This window comes from Geotrypetes seraphini, chromosome 19, assembly GCF_902459505.1.
Source record: "Geotrypetes seraphini chromosome 19, aGeoSer1.1, whole genome shotgun sequence".
NCBI classification, from domain to species: Eukaryota; Metazoa; Chordata; class Amphibia; order Gymnophiona; family Dermophiidae; genus Geotrypetes; species Geotrypetes seraphini.
Window position 1 is genome coordinate 37,995,657 of NC_047102.1, and position 21,989 is coordinate 38,017,645.

The window sequence follows — 21,989 nt, forward strand, 5'->3', positions numbered from 1 at the left end:
ATCTTATTTACAAAAGAAGGAAGATCAAAGGGAGGACTGAATCTCCATTGTGGTTTACATTCAGATGTGGATTTGCAAAAGATTTGACTTATACAAGTACTTGCTCAGATAATAAATCTGTTTCAAATTCGAAGCAAACGTGTAACAATTGTTTTATTTGCATGGCTTGACTTATGTTAGGAGCAGCCTATGAAAACACAAGTAAAAAAATTAAAGTGGTGACAGGTTTCTTAGGAAAAGCCCTGAAACTTGTAGCCACGCTAGGACTCCCTCGAGAGACAGGCTAGGCAGAGGAGGTTTTAAATCCATCTTTAATAATAATACCTTAGTTAGTGCATGCGGACTACGATTGAAAACTCCATGCCACATTAAAACGCATGCGCAGTACAATAGAACCGCCAAACAGGGAAGCGTCTGAGCGCACGATAATATCAATGTAAAAACGGAATCGCTGCGTCCGTGCCTCCCTATAACAATCAAACGCATGCGCACTGCTACAAGATCGCCGAGCAGGGAACAGCAACATAAAAATCCGCCGAAAAATCAAAACCTCCTCAGCGCCTCGCATTATTTTGCTAGAATTCATCTAATCCACTCTACACTGCAAAAAATACAGTGTCAGCAAGTCAGTGTGCCTGAATTGCCTCCACAGTGCCAGCATACGTCCCTTGGAATGCTCTCCCGGAGGAGGTTGTGGCAGAGACTACTGTTCCGGGTTTCAAGCACAAGTTGGACGCACACCTTCTTGCAAATCATATTGAGGGATATGGGTAATCCCAGTCTCCAAAAAGGAGTGCGCGGATTGCCGGACAAGATGGACCTCGGTCTGATCCGGTGAAGTCATTTCTTATGTTCTTATGTACCCTTATGTTCCAAAAAATGTTTCTACACATCTATTCTAGCGCTTGTTAATGTAACGGGCTTAAACACTAGTTAGGAAATAGAAATTAAAGTTTCTCCTCTCCTTTGTTATTCTATATACAGTGGTGCCTCGCATAACGAACGCCTCGCACAACGAACTTCATGTCTTGATTCACACAACGAACTTCGTTTCACACAACGAACTTCACACAACGAACTTCGTTTCAAACAACGAACTTCGTTTCACACAACGAAGTCGCCCGAGCTGCCGATGTATTGCATCCTTCCGCGCAGGCACTGCAGGCAGTCGTTAGTCACTGCGCTTAACTGCCCTCTCTCACAGCCCTTCGCCTGGCTCCCTGTGCAGTGGCGGACCGTCGGCTTGCCTCCTTTTATGGAGGGGCCCGGCGCCTACTGCAGATGCGTTGGGGGGGGCGGAGCTACTCTCGCCGCTTCCCCGATGCTAGAAAAAAAAAAAAAAAAGAAAAGTTAAGTCCCAGTTTTTGCCGCTGAGACTCTGCCCTCTCTCACTGTATACAGTCGTCCTTTTAAGATAAACTCAATATTTTTTATATATCATGGCTTCTAAAAAAAGCAGGAAGGTGATTTCTGTTGAAATGAAACGGGAAATAATTTGTGGGGTAAAACAGTGTGACCTCGTCAAAGAGTTTGGCCTCAGCAAGACCACCATTTTCACCATTTTGACAAATTTATCTTTTTTTATGTCATCTTAGCATATTTTATGCTGCAGAACGAATTATTTTTTTTAACATGTATTGTTATGGGAAAACGCGTTTCACATAACGAACTTTTCGCATAACAAACTTGCTCCTGGAACCAATTAAGTTCATTGTGTGAGGCACCACTGTACTAACATTTAGTAAACAGGCCCCTAAGATAACTCTATTATTTCTGTGCCCCTCTGAGATAGCAAACTGCAAAACTGCTGTGGCTCAGTGGTTAGAGCTACGGCCTCAGCACCCTGAGGTTGTGGATTCAAATTCACGCTGCTCCTTGTGACCCTGGGCAAGTCACTTAATCCCCCCGTTGCCCCAGGTACATTTGGTAGAGTGTGAGTCCACCAGGACAGACAGGGAAAAATGCTTAAGTACCCGAATGTAAACCACTTAAGCTATAAGTGATATCTAAATGCTGAAATATATTATGCAGCCCAGAGAGGGGTGATCACAGTGGCTTAGCTAGGGAAGGAGGTGCCTGGCATCGCCATGCGGTGCACGCCCACACTCTTCTTCACCTCGCATGCGCCCCCCTCCAGCGTACCTCTTCAAAATCTTCAGTCCCGCAACCAGGAAGTGATGTCAGAAGGCGAGCTGCAACCAGCGGCTAAGGAGATGCTGCTCGCTGCCGCCAAAGATTTTGAAGAGGTGGGTGGGCAAAGAGGAGGAGAGGCACCAGCGCCCCAGCCAAGATGGCACCCGGGGCAGTCTGCCCCTTCCATCCCCCTTCTTTGCTTTGTCACCGGGTGATCATGTCCTGTATGTTAGTGCTTTGTTTTCTTTATTATGCAAATTGAATTTATTGAAAGTTTCTGGTGCTATGTATAGCTTTTTTGAGGTGCCTCACTGACGATGAAAATGTTTTAGTATTGCTTTTGTCTTTTGAGCTCCTTCTAAGGTGCTGTGCTTCCTGGCATTGCCCTTCAGCAGGGCGGTGTGCCTGGAAGTAGACCAATAGCAGGGGATTTCTGTCTAGGTGCCCTTTGGTCTGAGATGCAGATCTGATAACTTTCTAGCCCATCCTTGGAACCTATTGGAGCAACCTGGGTGAGCTAGAAAGTGGGAATAGATAAAATACTAATCTGTTTTATTCTTTCTGTGCCCGTACACACTTCATCTCTCTCTCTCTCTCTCCCCTCCCACCTCACCCATTTTTCAATATCCAAGATATATTGTCATTGCAATGAGTGCAGGTATTGCCAAAGATAGTAAAAGGAAATAATCTCAAAGAAACAAAGATAATTCCTGAAATCTTGTGGTCTCCAGTGTTGTATCTGTTCACATTACATTTCTATCCTGGTTCACTGCTATATCTTTCTCCTATTTCCCAAAGGATTTTGCAGAATATTTCCTCATTCTTTTTATGGGAACCATTTTATTTTCTGTCAGCTCTGAGAAATGTGCACTTTTATAGCTTTGGGTTTTGTAAAGTGCAGAAGGAAATATATATCAGTCTCTACTTCCCTCTATTGTAATGCTTCCTTGAGGTTTCCACTTCAACCTTCCATTCCTAATTTATGGTCGCAAAGCCAGTAGTTGGTAGCGGTCCGACTGTGTTGTGCATGTGTGACTGAGGTGAGAGAATGTTGCTGAGAATCGGAGGCAGTCTGGCTTGTTCAGTTTTCCCAGCAGGAGGTATATTGGAATCCTAGAGGCTGGCATCACTTTTGCAGCACCGTCTTTTCATAAACAGAGCTGCTACTGCAGGGACATAGCAAGCCATAACTCTGCTTTCCTCCTACCTCATGCAAACACTCATGGCAGCATCTCCATCCATCCCCTTCACCCCCCCCCTCCCGAATCCACCTCACTATAACACCCCTCTTCCCTGGAATCCACCTCTCTCCAACCTCGACCCCCACCTGTGGGCAAAAGACCATGCCCAGCAAGCACAGTAATGTTCCACAGAGCGTCCCACTCAAGCACTGCCAGGTACTGCTATGTCCTGACTACACAGAAGTAGGAAGAGGAAGTGCATGTCAAAGGGGGTGGGATTCAATGCCTGGAATGCGACTGAACACCAGCATGCTTGCTGAATATGGTCCCCACCTGCATATGGAAGTCTAGAAATGAGGACCCTAGGAGGGAGGGTGCAGGAAAGGAGCCAGCCATAGCTCTGAGCCTCCTATTACCGCCAGTGTGAGGGTGCTAAAGAAGGAGAGGGGTAGAGGCACCGGTGCCTGCTGACTGCCTACAGGATAAAACTAAACTAAAAACTTACGTAGCTTTGTATACCGGATCATCTAAAAACAAGGAGCTCGATTCGGTTAACAGTAAAAAGAAAAATCAATATGAAGGGGGGAAAAATCCAGTGAGTGAGAGAAAGCAAAGCTAGGAAAGATTTCTAAGGTGGTTAGAAAGCAAAATAGTTTATACAGCTTTACCCTTAGAATATGGGGAATTCCATTCCATAATTCTGTGAGTTTGAAAGTAAAGGATTAGCTGAGGTTCCTAGTTGATTTTAGTCCCTTAAATGAAGGAAAGGAGAGCTTGTGTCGTCGGGTGCTTCTTGCAGGACAGGATCTATAAGCATTCCAAGATAAAGGGACAAGAGGAGCAAAGATACCATGAAGGATCTTGAAGGCAATACAGAGACATTTGAAATGAATCCTGGAATAGACGGGAAGCCAGTGAAGTTTTAGGAGCAATGGAGACACATGATGGAATTTACTTTTTCCAAAGATCAGCTTAGCAGCAGTATTTCGTATTAATTGGAGTCTATGGAAGGAGGTCTTAATTATGCTCAAATAAATTGCATCGCAGTAGTCTAACCGGGTTAATATAATGGATTGGACCAAAACGGAAAAATGCTGCTGGTGAAAAAGGCCCCTGTAAGCAGTCTGTCATAAGACTTGGAAGTTAAGTCTGTTCTGGTTTAAGTTTGCAAAAACACATCTTCTGTACATGTATACCAGGGCTCTGTATTAGGTCATAGAATACTTATTAGTAGGGTTACCAGGCGTCCAGGAAAACTCAGACATGTCCTCTTTCTAGAGGACTGTCTGGGTGCCCGGACAGACTTTCCCCGACCTCCAGCTGCATCTGAAGGGCGTCACTTGCATCCGCGCAATCTTGGCGGCCCTCCAAACACAACCTGGAAGTCGGAGAAGAAAGATGAGGCTCTGTGGGGACGGGACTGAGGGGCATCATGGGGCGGGGCTGGAGGCAGAACAAGGCGGGGCTGGGGGGCAGAATGGGGCGGGGCCATGTGTCCAGGTTTCTACGTTGGAAAATCTATTAACCCTACTTCTTAGTGCCATTTGTTTTATTGTTATGGAGATGATGTTAATCACAATAGAGAGGGAAACACCAAGAGCAAACAATAGACCAAGGAAACACAAGCTGCCCATTGTTCAGCGCTGTTTGGCTGGCCAGTTAAATAGCAGTAAGCTGGCTAAGTGCTAGTGTTCAAGGCGAAACGCCCACTGAATATTAGTGCTTAGCAGCTTACAGATAGCTGGCCATGTCACGCAACTTAGCTGGCTATCTGCAAATTTAAAGTGCTAGCCATCTAAGTTTAGCAGCCCAATTGGGCCGCTTAAACTTAGGGCTCCTTTTACTAAATGGTGCTATAGGTTTTTAGCACAGGCCAATGAGGGAAATGCTCTGACACTCGTAGAATTCCTATATGGAAATAAATAAACAAATGCTCACACCTAACTGTAGGCACTTAGGTATGTATCTGCAAGTATTCCATAGCCCACGCCCATCACACCCATGCAGCTCCCAGGTCCATGCCTTCTTTGCATGGACCTGGGAGTTGCATGGGTGTGGCAGCCTTTTCCCCCACACAGTTACACACGTGGGCTATGGAAATTGCATGCGTTGGTTCTGGAATACCGACTTGGGGCCAGTTAGCATCAATTAATACCAATTACAGCCAATAATTGATTGATAGCTATGCACCTAATGGACCCTATTGTACACTTCTCCCTCTGAATCTGCGGTTTTAGTATCCGCGGATTTGGTTATTCGCAATTTTTTTGGGGGAAAAAACTATTTTCATTATTGGGCTATTTTTAAGCCGTCCAAGCCTCCCTGGAACCTTACCTGGTGGTCTAGCGGTGAAGCGGGGCAGGACTGATCTTCCTATGCTCCTACCCCGTGCAGAGCCATCATCAGAAAGGCTGCCGGGAGTTCCCGTTGTAGTCTCGAGACTACAACGGGAACTCGCGGCAGCCGTTCTGATGACGGCTCTGCACAGGGCAGGAGCATAGGAAGATCGCTTCTGCCCCGCTTCACTGCTAGACCACCAGGTAAGGTTCCAGGGATGCAGGAGGGAGGCAGGGATGGATCAAAGCTGGCCAAGAAGTTATTCGAGATTTTTCACACTTCACGGTCCGGCTCTTCACCTAACGGAGAAGTGTATACGATAAATTGGTGTCTCCTTACAGTTACCTTCAGTTCTGTTTCGATCTTTAACCCTTTTCTGCTGCTTCTTCTAATTTTGTATCTTTTCTATAAGAATCTGAGGCTTTTTCAGATATGGAAGAGGCTGCAGTAGGCTGGCTTCCATAGAGTTTACTTAATACAAGCCACAAAACAACATGTTTATGGAAAATAATAATAATAATTTAGAAATTTTACATGTGGTATATTTTTTAATTTTTATTTTGTAGGGGAAACGCTACAAAAGTTCTCTGGAGACTGTTGGAACCCCTGAGTCCAGTCGAGGAGGACGTAGTGAAAAGAAAAACATCAAGTAGGTTCCAAGAACTGGGAAATCATGGGACAGCCCTAGAAAGAAGGTGGCTGTTACTGGGAATCAAATAACACATCAGAAACAGGCCCTCACAATGCAGATTATCTATGCAAATGTATTCTTTGAGCACATTTTAGTTCCAGAAAATGTCTCCTCATATCGTGAGCGGACAGAGCTCATAGGACAACTTGATCTGTCAGCCCATGGTGGAGACCTGGCTTGATGGTATTGGAAGTGGAATGCCTGTACTGGTATTTATGAAAATTAACTGTTTCTATGGAATAGGGAGCTGATATTATTCTAGAAATCAACATTGTTACACACAGGTCAAATTAGTTCACTACGACTGATTTTCCTTTCTTTTTCTTTATAGTGCCAAACTTTGCAGAAAGATTGTTTAACAGCACTCCAGTATTATCTCTGTCTCACTCTAGTAGATTCTAACACCAAAGGAGAAGAACAAAATAACCCACAGAACGTGAAGGCAAACAAATCTAGTAGGGATGACCAACAAAGAGGAACGGAGAAACCTGGTTCTCATAAAAGTTCATCATTGGATTAGGCAGAAGAATTTGGAAACATCAGGCCTAAGTAGACTCAACACAGGCCATGTTTCAGCACTATGGCCTGCATCAAGGTTCTAATGACTCTGCTATACTATTCACTTATCATCCTTGTGAGGTGAATTGGAATATAGTATTCATCCAGTACCAGTTGAGTTGCCTTTTCAGAATTATTGGATTCCTCATGCAGGCAGCAGTGCTGAAACACAACCCGTGTCAAGCCCGCCTAGGTCTGATATTCCCAGACTCTTGCTAACTGCAAAAAAGAGCTTTTATGAACACCAGATTCTTTCATTCCTATTTGCTGGTCATCCCTACTGTGTTTGTGTTCACTTCCCCGTCCCCACGGATAACTGCAGGAAACCATTCCCATGTCATTCTTTAAGGAGAAAGGGAAGAATCGGAATATGAATAGGCACAACCACTGACCTTCAAGGTGTAGAAGTACTGAGGCTGAAATAAACACTAATGAATGACACGGGATGGTTTCCCATGGTTATACATCGGAGACAGGGACGATGACAAATTCTGTTACTGTGTCATTCTCTGGTCCTGAGTTCCACAACAGAAGGATGCTATCCCTGAATGTCATTTGACCCCTAAGGCAGTGGTCCCCAACCCTGTCCTGGAGGACCACCAGGCCAATCGGGTTTTCAGGCTAGTCCTAATGAATATGCATGGAGAGATTTGCATATAATGGAAATGACAGGCATGCAGATCTGCTCATCCAGGACAGGGTTTGGGTCCACTGGTGCTACTGGAACTTCTCATTCGTTAACAGGAGATACTATTCTAGCCCTTTTCTTATTTAGGGTGTTATCACAAAACCTTCTTTGACCCATGCTATGTGGGAACTATCCTTTGAGTTCAAAAATCAGATGAAGTGGGAGAGACTAAAATGGTTCTACCAAAGGCTGAAACCCTACCAAAATATAATAATTTAAAAGTTAAAACTAAATTTCCCTGGCGATGGGCCATTGGGGAAAATAGCTATTGTCTACCAGCTCTGAAACTGGTCTTCCCTCCATTTTACCATCTTGAACTCCTTTAGAGAACCTCCTCTAGGTCTGAGTCATAACAGCATAATTTTACGTGAATTGCTTAACTGCATGAGACAGTTTCTTTTCCAGGCAACACCTTTGCTACAATGACTGTTTCTTCCATCTAACCACATCGCTTTCTCTAATCCACCACAATCTCCTTTGGTTGAAATTATTGCCTTCCTATGACCCACCCCCACCCCAGTGAAAAGAGATAAGCTGAATAATGACTAGGTTTTTTAAAATTTTTCTGTTATTTGGAAAGTACACAGCAGATGTGATGGAATATTTTGTTCCATTCATCTTTGACTTTTTCTTGTGTGAAAGTCAATCAACTATTGACCTCACGAAAGCTCAGAATAGTTACCAGTTTGCCTATAGATTCAGACACAACCAGTTCTGAAAATGTACATGTGAAGACAGTAGAACATAAAGATCTGAAGTATCTCGTATATCCTTGTTTAGAATTTCTAGAAAAGTCGTCTTGGATATGAACATAAGAACTCAGCACTGGCTATCTTAGCATCTTTATCATGTAACGTGGAATGATTTCAGGGCTCTTTCTGATCTATTAACAATTAAGAGGCAGCCATCTTTAGTAACAGGAAATAATGAAGATGAAAAGCACAGTAAGGTAGAAAATATGTACTAGAAGCATAAAAATTCATCTTTCCTGAAGAATACATGTTTCACTTCTCCCCCCCCCCCCTTCCCCTTTTACTAAACCGCAATAACGGTCATTAGCGAAGGGAGCTGCACTGAATGCTCTGCACTGCTCCCGACGCTCCTAGAAACTTTACAAGAGTCGGGAGCAGCGCGGGGCATTCAGCACAGCTCCCTGTGGTAATAACCACTATCGTGGTTTAGTAAAAAGTGTGTGTGGGGGGGGGGGAGTTTGTTAGAAAAGGATCTACCAGAATAAAATAACCATAGCATTATCTCTTTCTTGCTAAGAGATGTGAAGGCACATTTTCAAAGCACACAGATTTACTAAGTTGCATATGTTACCATATAACTTTGAAGGTCTTTCGGCTTTGAAAATGATCACCAAAGTCCCCTGAAACTGGAAAGCCAGTTTTTTGAAAGCCATCCTTGTGCTTTTCTGTTATAAGATATGAAATCCTTCATAAAATAGCATTCGTCCTACTTTAGTAACAGGTCAATTGCAGTGAAGATACATATATAGCAACACTATATGAAAACTGAAATGCTAGAACCAAATCCGTAACATCTAAGCGCCTAGAATTTCCGTCTGCAAGACAAACTACCTGCTTCAGTTGTACAGTTCCAATTCAGTGACAACTGAAGTCCTAGAGAAGTTACTTCAAGTCTCAAGGGTAATTCTGCATCCTGGCATTGCTGTTCCTGGTGCCTAGGGTCTGGCTATCCAACACTGTGTAACACTGAGCAAACCATTTACCCTCCTTCACATTCAAAGAGGATGCAAACTCTGCAGATGTATGCTAACCATGACCATTATTTTCTATAGTTCTGTGTACCAAGATGTTTAAATAATAAATGTTCATGGTATGTTGTTGTAGGTTAGTCCCACGAGTTCTAGTTGTTATCCATATGTCTTTGTTGTAAAACGTTCAAAGGCTGCCTCCCTGAATATATTCTTACCCCCTTCCACGGTATGCAGTTTATGCTGCTGTTGGCTACTAGTCTATGCCTGTTCACCCCAGGGACCTCACTCATTCCAAAATCAATATAGTGCAAGCCCCTTTCTCAGTCTTTTGGGAAACGATACCGTGAGAGACTGTCATGAGCAATATGTAAATAAAACTCGTGGGGGCATGGGAAGGAACAGTCTGCCAAGGATCAAGAGGAAGAGACAGAAACAAAGAAACACAGCAGATAAAGGCCAAATGGCCCATCCAGTCTGCCCATCCGTAGCATCCCCTATCTCTCCCTACACGTCTGCATTGTGAGGTCATAGAGCTTTATGATTATAGGCTAGGGCTCTTAACACTTGTGTTATGATGTCATAGAATTTTATGGTTATAGAAACACAATGGAAGATAAAGGCCAAATGGCCCATCTTGTCTGCCCATCCGCAGCATTCACTATCTCCTCCTCTCCTTCACCAACGTAGGGGTTTCTTGCTTCACACTGTAGTTCTGATTCTTTCCTGCTATTCTTAGATTCATTTTATCAATGAGGTGCAAGAAGCCCTCAAGTGCAGACACATAAATGCACAGACAGGCCTTCGCTCTGGCCTTTCGTCTGTCTTTCTCAGTTTCAAGTGGGTTTGACGGAGCTTCTTTCATGCCGAAACCATGGGAGGCATGATGGAATTAATTAGGAATCGGGAGTGGAATACAAAACTCAGCCTGGTGGGAACCTTTGAAGTTTCAAATAAATTTGCTGCTGTACCACTTGACTTCAAAGATGCTGGTTGAGCAATCTCATGTGTCCTCCTAGGAAATAAACACAGGGAAGACGTGGATTCTGTAAAGCCACCTGCTAATGCATAGACGCTGTTGCTTATCTGACATTTCACTGGGACTAAGTAACGTATTTAAGTATTATATAAAGTAAGTCAAAGGAGAATTCCACTGCCTACATTGATGCTGATTGCTGGTATCCTATAGAGCCACAGCCCTATATTTCCAGGAGCAGTTTCTGGAACAATCAGACAAAAGCGAATCATGTCACTAAGAGGAATAGGCTTAGTAATCAACCCAAAGAGTTATCTTGCCCTCTTTCCCTGAGATAGATTATACCACCCTCTAGGTAGAAAACTGCCTTAACAATTCTGCCATTTTGCAGTCATTTTTAGTTTCTACAGGCCTTCAGAAAATGAAAGATTTAATTTTCTGTTTCTTCAGATAGTCTTGGAGCAGTATGGTAGCTATCAAGCCTACACACCTCATGATTTAGGTGTTAAGTCTACCCTCACCTTTTAATATTATCAGATGGAGTCTAAAACATTTACGGAAAAGATCCAGATTCTAAAATCTATAAGCACAGGCTGGCTAATGTAATCTAGAGACTCTGAATAAAATGAGTCTGTATACCATCTCCCCTAAGATGCTAGGTGCTGTGACAGAACATTATAAAGATCATATTGTTTAAAGCCTCAGTTCATAAGAAATCTTGGTTGCATACCCAGTGCTTTGAGCCTAAGGATGGTATTTCATCGCAGGACCAAAGTGATAGCAGAGCCTTGTTTTTGCAACACACTTCTCCAGCATTTCTCGTTTGAACATCCTCCATCTCTGTGCTTCTTTTTGATGCAGGGGTCATTACATATATATTTCATCCGTATTGTAAAGCCTTCCTGTAGGATTCTTCTGTGATTCAGGCAGTTTTCATTCACCTCACAGACTAAAGAGGCAACACCGCTTTGTCGACCTCCATCTTGGCTAATGACCTGAAGAACCTTCTCTATGGAATGAAACAAAATGCATCCCAACCTAATGTTATATTCAATGTTGGGAGGCTGTGCTATTTCTGTGTGGCCAAAGAGGCTCTGGAAAGTTTGTTTTGCAGGTTTGCTTTCGGAAGGAACTCTTAAGTGGCAGTGTGAGAAGTTCTCAGCACATTCCGCGGTAGAGGATGATGGAGTAGCGCCACCATATATACTAACTATTCATCCCCTGCCCAGCCATAAGGCTAGTAGTGCCTGTTTGTAGCTAAGGTGTGCTAAGTGCCACTTATTTCTCTTGCTCTATGACCAGCTTCACAGGATCTAGGTCATTCTATTCTCCTAGTTATTCTTACCTGCAAAAAAAAACTGAAATAACTGTCTTGCCCTTTTCTCCAAAGATCCTGGCGATGTTAACCCAGTTTCTTCCACAGGATATTTCTTCTCTTTTCATCTTTCTTGCGTCTCCTGCCTCCTGTGGGTGGCTACCGTGTCGGCTGCCCTTTTGCTCACTCTAATACACGTTCTTGTGTTGCTTCCCTCCCTTCTAGGAATTCAGTTTTGTTCTTGTATTTCCTTTTTGTTTTCTCTTTTTCTGCCAATCTAGTGATCTAGACAGAGACTTTTGGAATAACAATGACAGCACAGCTCACCAGAAATGGAGCTCCTATCCTCCCAAGGAGTTTATTCTAAACATGTCACCTTACGCGCCATACGGCGATCCAAGGCTGTCCCTCAAGTGAGTTTTTCTTTACCGTGGTTTGATCATATGTAGTGAGTATGTAAAACCCTCTCACGCACCTCTCCCCCTTCTCAGTTAACCACCTCTTCCTTCTCCCTCTCGCTGCACCTTCTCCTTACACTCCACTCCCATGGGCAAACAGACCATGGAGACGAGCAACCCCTCCTGCCCTCTCCTCCTCTTCTGTAAAAACACCACTGCTCACAGACTTGTCGACTTTGGAAACTCTCCCATATGCCTCTGCCTTCCCAATGTCTCCCTGATCCTCCCCCCTTCTCATGCAAGGACGGGTTGCCCGTTTTTGGTCACTCCGAGTGTACTCTGCATTTGCACTGTGTGGTAAAACTCACTAACATGGCTTTTTTTCTTCCTGTGGCTGACTGTATGGTGCTTCTCCTAACGGTTTTCTCCATGTTTAACCCTTTGTTGTTTCTTGAACTGTGAAATATATGAACCTTACTGCCATCATAACTCAAAATCTGGGCTGCAGTTGCTTTTCCGTTTCCTGTGACAGATGCTTTGGCTTTTTGGTTGCAGTGCTGATGTCTTTCTCTCTCTCTTTTTCCTGTCCGTTTGTCTTGTCTTTCTATATCTCTGTTTTTTTCTCTCTCCTTGTGTGTCCGTACTTGTGTCTAATTTTTCTTTTGTATATGGGCACGTGCCAGTGGCTCGGTGCTGTCTGGTAGTAAGTCAGCTGCCTGTGCCAGTTCGGGGTTGATGGATAAGGACGGTCGCCAAGGGGACAAGCAGATCCGGAGGGAGAGTATGAAGAGCAGCATGTCTTCCCAAAGTCACCAGAGCGAGCCCATCAACGGGAAGCCAGGGAGAGGTCGCTGGCATACTGTGCAGAGCCACTTGGCAGCAGGAAAGCTCAGCCGAAGCAAGTGAGTTACTGGCGCCTGTGGCCCCAGGGACCTTTGGAGGCCCTTTTGAACTGAAATACAGGACACAAATCAAGGTGATAAGGAGAAAGTAAGTTACTGACTCGTACAAAAGATAGGCTCCAATATAGTTGCATAGATACTGTCGAGGTTCCTTGAAAGCCCATTAAATCCTTTGCTTCTTTCATCCCATCGAAAAACATATTGCTAAGCGCCTCATCAAGCACTGCTATGCACCCCAACCCTATGAACACAATCTTATTACATAGGACTAATATGATGATGCTGTGGTTGAGGTAGAGAGACACATCAGATGTCACACACCTGAGAACAGAGCTGCTCAAATTCATGACCTGTACAGAGGCGATCTCATGCATAACCTTGGCCACCTGAAACCAGATTTACAAGCTGGCGCACAAGTTGGGTGTACTCGGGCAGTAATTGTGCACCTGTTTGGAATGACTCCGGCCACACCCCCTTTTCAGATACCATACCATGCATTTTTCTTCAGCTAGGATTCAATGTGGTTTACAACAAGATTAAGATCCGAAGACATGAGCATTGAATTTAATGCATTGGATTTAGTCACCATGCCTTCCAGATGCAAATCCTAACTGATGCCAATTAACTCCAATGTATTTATTCATTAGGATTTATTTACTGCATTTGCTCAAGGCGATGTACAGCAAGAATAGACAATTACAGCAGATAAAAATATTCAGATTACAATACACATGTATAGCATAGTATGTCACATTACAATGTCAACACTGCGGCTGCCCAATTCACTGATTCAAATCGATTCACCGATTCACTTCGGTGAATCGATTTGTTGTCTGAGAAAATCGGGCTCACCGATTCAGTGACCCCCACTCTGGCGAGGCCCGAGATACCTTCGAGGTCTCCTAAAACAGTAGCAGCGGCAGTGCTCTGAACAGGCTGCATTGTGGCCTCCCCTCTGCCACAGCACTGATGATGCAGTAGAGGGAAGCCCTAGCAAGGCAGGTCGCAAAGCAGCCCCTTCAGAGCACCTCCGCTGCTGCTGTTTTAGGAGGCCTCGGAGGTATGTCAGGTTTCATGGTGAGAGGTTGGTGGGGTGCTGCTGCACTGGGGGATGGGTGGGGGCGGAGGAAAGCAGCACTAGTCAACACAAAGCACGATAAAACATTTTAATAAGACAGCATAGGGTATAAGCAGAGGAGTGTATACATAGAAGAGATAGAGTAACACAGGTTAGAAAATATGGGACTAATTTGAAGAAAGTTGCAGATGAGGTCAGACTGGTACTAAAAAATTATCTAGGGTAGGAGTGGATAAACATGTCCTGCTGTAGTATGTGCAGCCAAGTGTCACTCTCAGTGCGTGTGCGACTAGCAAGTTAGTTTCTGCTTCCATTAAAGGCCTGGTTGAAGAGTCAAGCTTTCACCTGCTTCCTGAAGTAGATAGTCTTGTGTTAAGCGAAACCTTTCAGGGAATGCATTCCAAAGTGGGGGGGCTACTCCGGAGAAGGCTTGCTGGCAGGTATCAGTTGGCACCCAATTTTTGCTAATTAAAGGCTTATTAATTAATTAACTTCGGGGTCATGCAGCCAAATTTAGGTGTGCAAATTAGGATGCCATACATAGAATCCAGGGGTGAATACCTACCCTTAGGTGACACATAAGCACATACGTTATAGAATACAGTGATACCTTGGAATCCGAACACCCCAGTAGTTGAACAACTTGGAATCCAAACGCAAACTTCGAGCAAATTATGCCTCGGAATCCGAACACGGCTTTGGAATCCAAATGCCCTACGCGTTGTTCGTGTGTGTTTGTGCATACGTTTCCCCAGCGCTCGGGCCACCCATACGTCGTTCAGTTCATTGTCGGAAGCTGTAGTGAAAGCATCGTGTGTGTGATTTTCGCCTCTGTGTAGTGTGGGGAGGAAAATACTGTACTGTATTATTATTATTTGTTAATATTTTATCTTAAAATCCAGTGTATTTACTGTTAAAATTTGAGTTTGTGGGAGCCAGGAACGGATTAATCCAGTTTCTATTATTTTAAATTGGAAAAATTGTCTTGGAACTCGAACAGGGTTCTGGAACGGATTAAGTTCGGATTGCAAGGTATCACTGTACTGGCACACATAAACATAGAAATCCAGAGTAAACGGTTTGCACACTATTGTATAACTGTGCATATCCACTGTGGCATGTAAGTAGAAAGTGGGTGTTTACATAGGCTTATTTTCTACATTTAGGCACAAGCATTTACATCAACTCTGGCGTAGTGTGTAGGTGTGTGGGGGCAGACCACCCCGAGCACCGTCATGGTGGGGGTGCTAGCACCCCTCCTCTTCTCCACCTGCCCCTTCCCACTCCTCCCCCTGCCATGTGTTCACCTTCACTACCACCCCCCCCCCCCCGAAATATACTTCTAGCTCACCACCAGCGCAAGCAACATCTCCAGCAAGCATCAGCTCTCCCTCTGATGTCATTTCCGAGTCCCGTTGCTAGGAATTGGCGTCAGAGGGAGAGCTGACGCTGATGTGGGCAGCAAGTTGGTAGTGCTGCTCACACCGGGGAAGTTAAGGAGGTATGGGAGAAAGAAGGGGCATGGCAGGGGTGGGTGGGGGAGGGGCACCTCTCACCCTCACTACGTCACTGAATCTATGGCCAGCACAAGTACTCATGCCTAAAATATAGGCACATATGTGACCTGTTATGCTATCATTTTATTTTAGAAATCATTCCACTTTTCTTTATACAAGGGGGTGCTGAAAAGTTCTCAGCCAAACTCTGAATGTTATTGTGCCACTAGCTGAAAAGAGTGTTTATCTTATTTCGTTAAGTGCCAATTTGCAGAAACGAAATTCTATGCTTCTTGGTTGGGCTGAGAACTTTTCTGCACCCCCTCGAAGAACAGACTCCTACCAGGTGCCCTCTAGGCGCTATTTATAGATTTGTCCCCTCACTGACCATTTATGTATCCAAATCTGGAAGGAAAATGTCATGTTGCAGGGGAAAGGGTGCAATGTCACGTAATCTTGCTGGCATTTGCAGGTGCCAGACCTTTGACATTCCTGATCCCATCTTGTTGCTGTCGCTTAGCAATTGGTAACAGATAGCAACCCATGCGCTTGCATCACCTTGTCTCCCCCCAGCTGGCTTACCTGCAAACAGTACAGCTTATGGGAAGGCATGCTTCTATCAACTCTGAGAACCCAATTTGAGTATGATTTGACTGAGAGATCATAAATTGAACTAATTCAAGAGACGAGAGTGCTTAGAAAATAGGTCACGAACGAGAAGCCGGCAGGCTGCCTCTGCTTCTTAGATGATCCCAGGCAGCAGATCTTGAGAGCTCAGCTGAGCTGATGCTGCAGTGGAGGGCGGGGAGGTGGAGAGAGGAGGTTTACTGTCTCCAGTGCAATTACTGTGTCAGGAAAAGACAATGAGCACAAAGTCGGATCTCTCCTTCCTTTTCTCTTCTTTCTACTCTCTTTCTGTCTCTGGCCTATGATAACCTGGGTTCTTGCCGCCTTTTGCCTAGACATATTTTAACTTGGCTTCTGGTAATCTCTTTTGGGAATGTATTAGGGGCCGTCCTTTCTTGCACTATATTTTGAGGTATTAGTCATTTGAGCAAAGAAATGGGCTAGACAGCTATGGAAACTGGGCTTGCATGGCATGGCCCTGGTTTGAATATTGATTCCTGCATTGCTCCAGATTCTGCAGTTGAAGATTCCCTCCAAACAGGTATATCATGGCCTGGAAGATTTTTGTAAAATTAATGAGAGGGTTGTCGTGCTGTGGTTCCCAACTCCATTGATGAAATTGTAACAACCCTCCCAAAGGGTTCCATGCTGAGATATTAAAAGGAAAGGTCAGGAAGAAGAACACTTGATGGTTCATAGGGAGAGAGCTTTATATATGCCAAACATAAAGAGTCGTTCCAAGAAGGGTTGGGATACAGATTTTTCCGATAAAGGAGAGGGAATTTATATCCGTGGCCCATTGCACATCCAGTATTGTCAGAGTAACACAAGGCTCAGAAAGTTGCATTTAGATTTTGTTTAAGCCTTAACATTTCTGTTCTAGTGTGACTACTTTCTACCCTGTTTCGTAGAGTGGAACTACAGTGAATGATCATAAATTGGTCCCAAGTCTCTGCTTTAAAAACACTAGTATGAAGGGTGGTGGTCTTAGATGAATGAGGTTAGAGATTATGTCTCACGTATGAAGATGTGTATGGGGAAAGAGATATGATATGAATGCAAAGACAAAGATCATAAGGGTTCTTCAAAAAGTTTCCGCCCTTTCATATTTTTGCAGGAAATGGTTGGGGCGGAAGAAGTGGTAAGAGGGCGTGTCACAGAATGTCATGTGACTATTCAGGCAAGCCAGGTCACCGTGTGGGTGGTGATGTAATTTGCTTTTGAGATATTTAATAAATAGTGTAAAAAAAAAAAGTGTGCAAACTCTTTGAAGATCCCTCATATATATATATAAGAGAGAGAGAGAGATGAATATACTATATATACTGTAAGGAGAATGGATTAATTAGTTCACATCTACAGAGCAGTGTTATTTGGCTGGGCTCCTGGCTGGCCACCCGCTGACATTCAGTGGGAGAGTGATGTACTTGAGGAGCAGAAATCTGAGGGAGCCATATATACTAGGAAGTGAGAGACTGATATGCACAGACAGGGAGAGATACCTTGTGGTGATAATATCTGAGGATCTAAAGGCGACAAAACAAGGCTGTGACTGTAGCCAGAAAGATGCTAGGCTGTATAGAGAGAGGCCTCTTCTCCCTTGAAAAGATGAGACTGAGAGGGGACTTGATCGAAACGTTCAAAATACTGCAGGGAATAGACTTAGTAGATAAAGACAGACTGGGAGAACGAGAGGGCATTCTCTAAAGTTAAAACGTAAGGAAGTTCTTCTTCACCTAGAGAGTGGTAGAAAATTGGAACGCTCTTCCGAAGTCTGTTATAGGGGAAAACACCCTCCAGGGATTCAAGACTAAGCTGGACAAGTTCCTGCTAAACTGGAAAGTATGCAGATGAGGCTTGACTCATTTAGAGCACTGGTCTTTGACCTGGGGGCCACCGCGTGAGCGGACTGCTGGTCTGACCCAGCAGCGGCAATTCTTATGTTCTAAATGCCATTAAAATTGCTCACTGGGGATGTGTGTTCATTACCCTGTATGTGTTTCATTTTAATGCACACAAAATCAATTTAATGCATATTAGCCTACAAATGAGAGCCCATACAATCAGTTTTCTAATGCTGGGTAAAAAATGTTTCTCAAGAAGAATACTTGAAAAGCAGTGAAAATAATAATGAAAATTGGGGCAAAGTGTCAATCTTTCCAAAAAGGAATTGAAAATTTGGTGCTTGTACACATCACTCTTGCCCCTCCCAGATACAATACATTCACATTTTCTATTAACAAATGGAACACCCTTTCCTCATACCAATCTGGCTTTAGAAAACTCCATAGCATGGAAACGGTCTTAGCAGACATTATCGTTGACTACTGGAGCATACTAGACAAAGGAAACCACCGATTACTGGTCCTTCTAGACCTCAGTGCTGCCTTTGATACCATCGATCACCCCTACCTCCTCGCCAGACTTGCAGACATTGGAATCGGTGATCGAGTGTTCCAATGATTCTCCTCATTCTTGAGCCATAGGCCCCAAAGTGTCTCTCAAACTTTTTTAGCCCTGGCACAAATGTTTTTCACGGCACATTATAACTGAAATTATAAAATTGCAAAACCAACAAAAAGTTAAAAGTTATTTATTTAAAGTTCTTTGAGCTATGTATGGGTAATTGTAACAACAGTGAAACTGAAGTAGATAGAATTGCTAATCAATGTGATGGATGTGCTTGCTTTTGGGTGCGAATTAACTCAAACACGCATTTCATCATCCACCATCTACAGCAGGGATCTCAAACTCCCTCCTTGAGGGCCGCAATCCAGTTGGGTTTTCAGGATTTCCCCAATGAATATGCATTGAAAGCAGTGCATGCACATAGATTTCATGCATATTCATTGGGGAAATCCTGAAAACTCGACTAGATTGCGGCCCTCAAGGAGGAACTTTGAGACCCCTGATCTACAGTCATTCTCTTTTTTTTGTTTTAATTTCTGTCAGAGCTGAAAATCCAAGTTCACAAAGATAAGAAGATTCAAACGGTAACAAAGCCTTGATTGCTTTGTTGCTCAAGTTAAGATAATTACCGCACAAAAAATAAAAATTAAATTACTTGCCGTTAGTTTTCAAGGACCAATTATGTCAAAGAATGATGCTTGTCTGGGTGGTTGTATCCTTTCGCACGCAGATGCTCATAGCATTGACAGACTCATGTGTATGTGACACATATGTCATCTATTCTAGTGTATACTTATGAAGGGAATTTTTAAAAATAAAGAACAATTCTGGAATTTCTTGTGGTACACCTGGAATCTCTTCAGGGCATATCACTGTGCCTTGGCACAGTTTGAGAGACACTGTACTAAGATCTACTCTATCACGACCCAAACTGATAAAATATGGAGTACCACAGGGCACTTTCCTGTCCTCTCTGCTCTTCAATCTCTATATCAGACTGGTGATAGACATTGCCTTAAAATACTATGTAAAGATCCACTCATTTGCCGATGACATACCGCTAGGTGCAACCAAGACGCCCAAATCTCCAAACTATACAACTGCCTCTCAGAAATAAAAACCTGGATGTCCCAAAACAAGCTACAACTAAATACGGCAAAAAACGAACTTCTCTGGTGACCCTGAACTCGCCTGCCCGTCGATCTGTTGGAAATCGATCACCCTGACAGCCAAAGACAAAGTATGCAGTCTTAGGTGTGATCCTTGATGGTGACCTTTCACTCTCTGACCACATCTCCCAAGTACTATCTGCCTCGTTCTACTACCTCTGGCAGCTATGGAAAATCAGACGGTACTTCTTGGAACTAGACTTTTCTCAGCTACTCTATGCCTTTGTCCTCTCGTATGGACTACTGCAACACACCCCTAAATGGGCTCACTGCGAAAAACATCCATTGACTTCAAGTACAAAATGCTGCCATCTGACTCCTGAAAAACCTCCACATACGAGACCTGATTGCCCCAGTGTTGTGCGCTGCTCAACAACAAGCAGTGTATATTCAAAGGCCTAGGAATGGCCTAAAAACTCTTCCATGGCAAGGTGTCAGCCTATATGGCCTCCAAACTCCTGCCCTATGCCCCAAAACGACTGCTCCGCTTGCAAGATGAAAAGCGATTATGCATGCCCTCAGGATTGAGGAACACACAAAAAGATCCTCTGGAACAAACTATCTAACCACACAAGATCATTAGAAAGCTTACTCAACTTCAGGAAAGCAATGAAAATTCCTCTTTCCTTGATCCTCTATGAAAGTGTACCAATCAAATTCCCCAAATCTTCTGACAAAGTATCTGACCCTCCATTGTCTCGAATCTAATACGTTATGTGCTTCGTGCTATGTCTGTCCATGCCATGTTTTCTCATACAATATTCTTCCACACTTTTGTCATACTATTCGCCATCTTTGTCCTGCTATACTATGTACCGTATTTACCATATTATGCCACACTATCTGTCTGTCATACTATGTTATCCATGCTTTATAATACTATGTTTATCATTATGTTTTACCATGCTTTATTAACTGTGTTTTGCCATCCCTAGCAGACGATGTTTGCCTTGCTATCTCCTACCATATTATGTCTGAGAGTGTGGTGCAGGGTTTGGAACTGCAGCTTTGGTACCCTGGGGTTGTGGGTTCTGGCACGTGCTGCTCTTTGTGGCCCCGGGCAGGTCACTTGGTTCCCCAATGCCCCAGGTATATTAGATAGATTGTGAGCCCACTGGGATAGATAGAGAAAATGCTTGAATAATGGTATAGAAAATTGAATACATAAATACACACCATCAGCTCTGGCTCCCACCCTTTGGAATTCCTTACCCTACTACCTCTGCATCGAAAAATCTTTTGCGACTTTTAAGGCGTAATTGAAGTCTTTGGCTTTTGCTCTTGATCTTTTTCCTTACTTTACTCATGCTATGGATCACCCTTTCTTCTCGACAACTTAGCTTATATCGTTAATTGTTTGGGCAAAATTTCACTTTGACTTCCCTTCCCTTTTGTTGCAGTCTTTCCTATCCCAAACTTTTTTTTTGGTTTTTATTGTAACCTTTCCTTTCTTTATCCCCCTTGTACCCATTTTTGTTTGTAAGTTGGTTGTATTTGTTTTTGTTTGTTGTCTCCCTTGTTATGTCTTTTTAATTTTTTTGTTTTTAATATATTATCATTGTAAACCGCTTGCCTTTAACTATGGTTGTATTTGCGGTATATCAAATAAATTGAAACTTGAAACCTAATGGCGAACATTGCTTTGCCATACTAAGACAGACTGAAGGTCCATCAAGCCCAGTAGCTTAACAGGCGCCTGTGTTTAAAAAGAGGCGTGATTCTACAAACAGCGCCGGTGCATGATTGACATATGATCAGCAGCCGTTTCTTAGGTGACCAGCGATACCAGCACCTTTTATAGAATCCGGGCAAAAATGCTCACATTAAAAGTCATCTGCCATTTGGATGCCCAGTCTTGAAAGGTCCTCTTGCAATTTAACAACTGAACAACTTTGTGCCACCTTACTCATTGTTTTCATTTCCAGATCATTTATAAATATGTTAAAAAGCAGCAGTCCCAGTATAGATCCTTGGGGAACCTCGCTATTTGCCCTTCTCCATTCAGAATATTGATCGGCCAACCCTACTCTGTTTTCTATCTTCTAACCAGTTCTTAATCCACAATAAGACACTGCCTTCTCTTCCATGACTTTTGAATTTCCACAGGAGTCATGCATGAAGTACTTTGTCAAATGCCTTCTGAAAATCTCAATATATAATATCAACTGTAGTAGATTGGTGAGGTAAGATTTCTCTTGGCTAAATTCATGTTGGCTTTGTCCCAGGAATCCATGCCTAGGTCTATGTTCAGTCATTTTGTTCTTTACAATATTCTCCACCATTTTACCCAGAACGGAAGTCAGGCTCACCA

At 43.5% G+C, this 21,989-nt stretch overlaps 2 protein-coding genes across 16 annotated transcripts in view; both read left to right on the plus strand.

Annotated features, from left to right (window-relative positions):
• The window catches only part of LOC117352063 (nitric oxide synthase-interacting protein-like), a 742,171-nt gene that overhangs the window by 406,085 nt on the left and 314,097 nt on the right, over positions 1-21,989 (plus strand). The gene's annotated exons all lie outside the window — the stretch shown is intronic.
• SYT7 (synaptotagmin 7) overlaps positions 1-21,989 on the plus strand; it is a 425,674-nt gene that overhangs the window by 284,808 nt on the left and 118,877 nt on the right. For 12 of the 15 annotated variants that reach the window (XM_033928077.1, XM_033928080.1, XM_033928082.1 and 9 more), the window contains 3 exons: positions 6,218-6,300; positions 11,881-12,012; positions 12,681-12,899. In XM_033928077.1, the coding sequence (XP_033783968.1) occupies positions 6,218-6,300; positions 11,881-12,012; positions 12,681-12,899 (434 nt within the window). The remainder of the gene's footprint in view (positions 1-6,217; positions 6,301-11,880; positions 12,013-12,680; positions 12,900-21,989) is intronic. The other 3 variants (XM_033928087.1, XM_033928089.1, XM_033928086.1) reach the window with 2 other exon arrangements.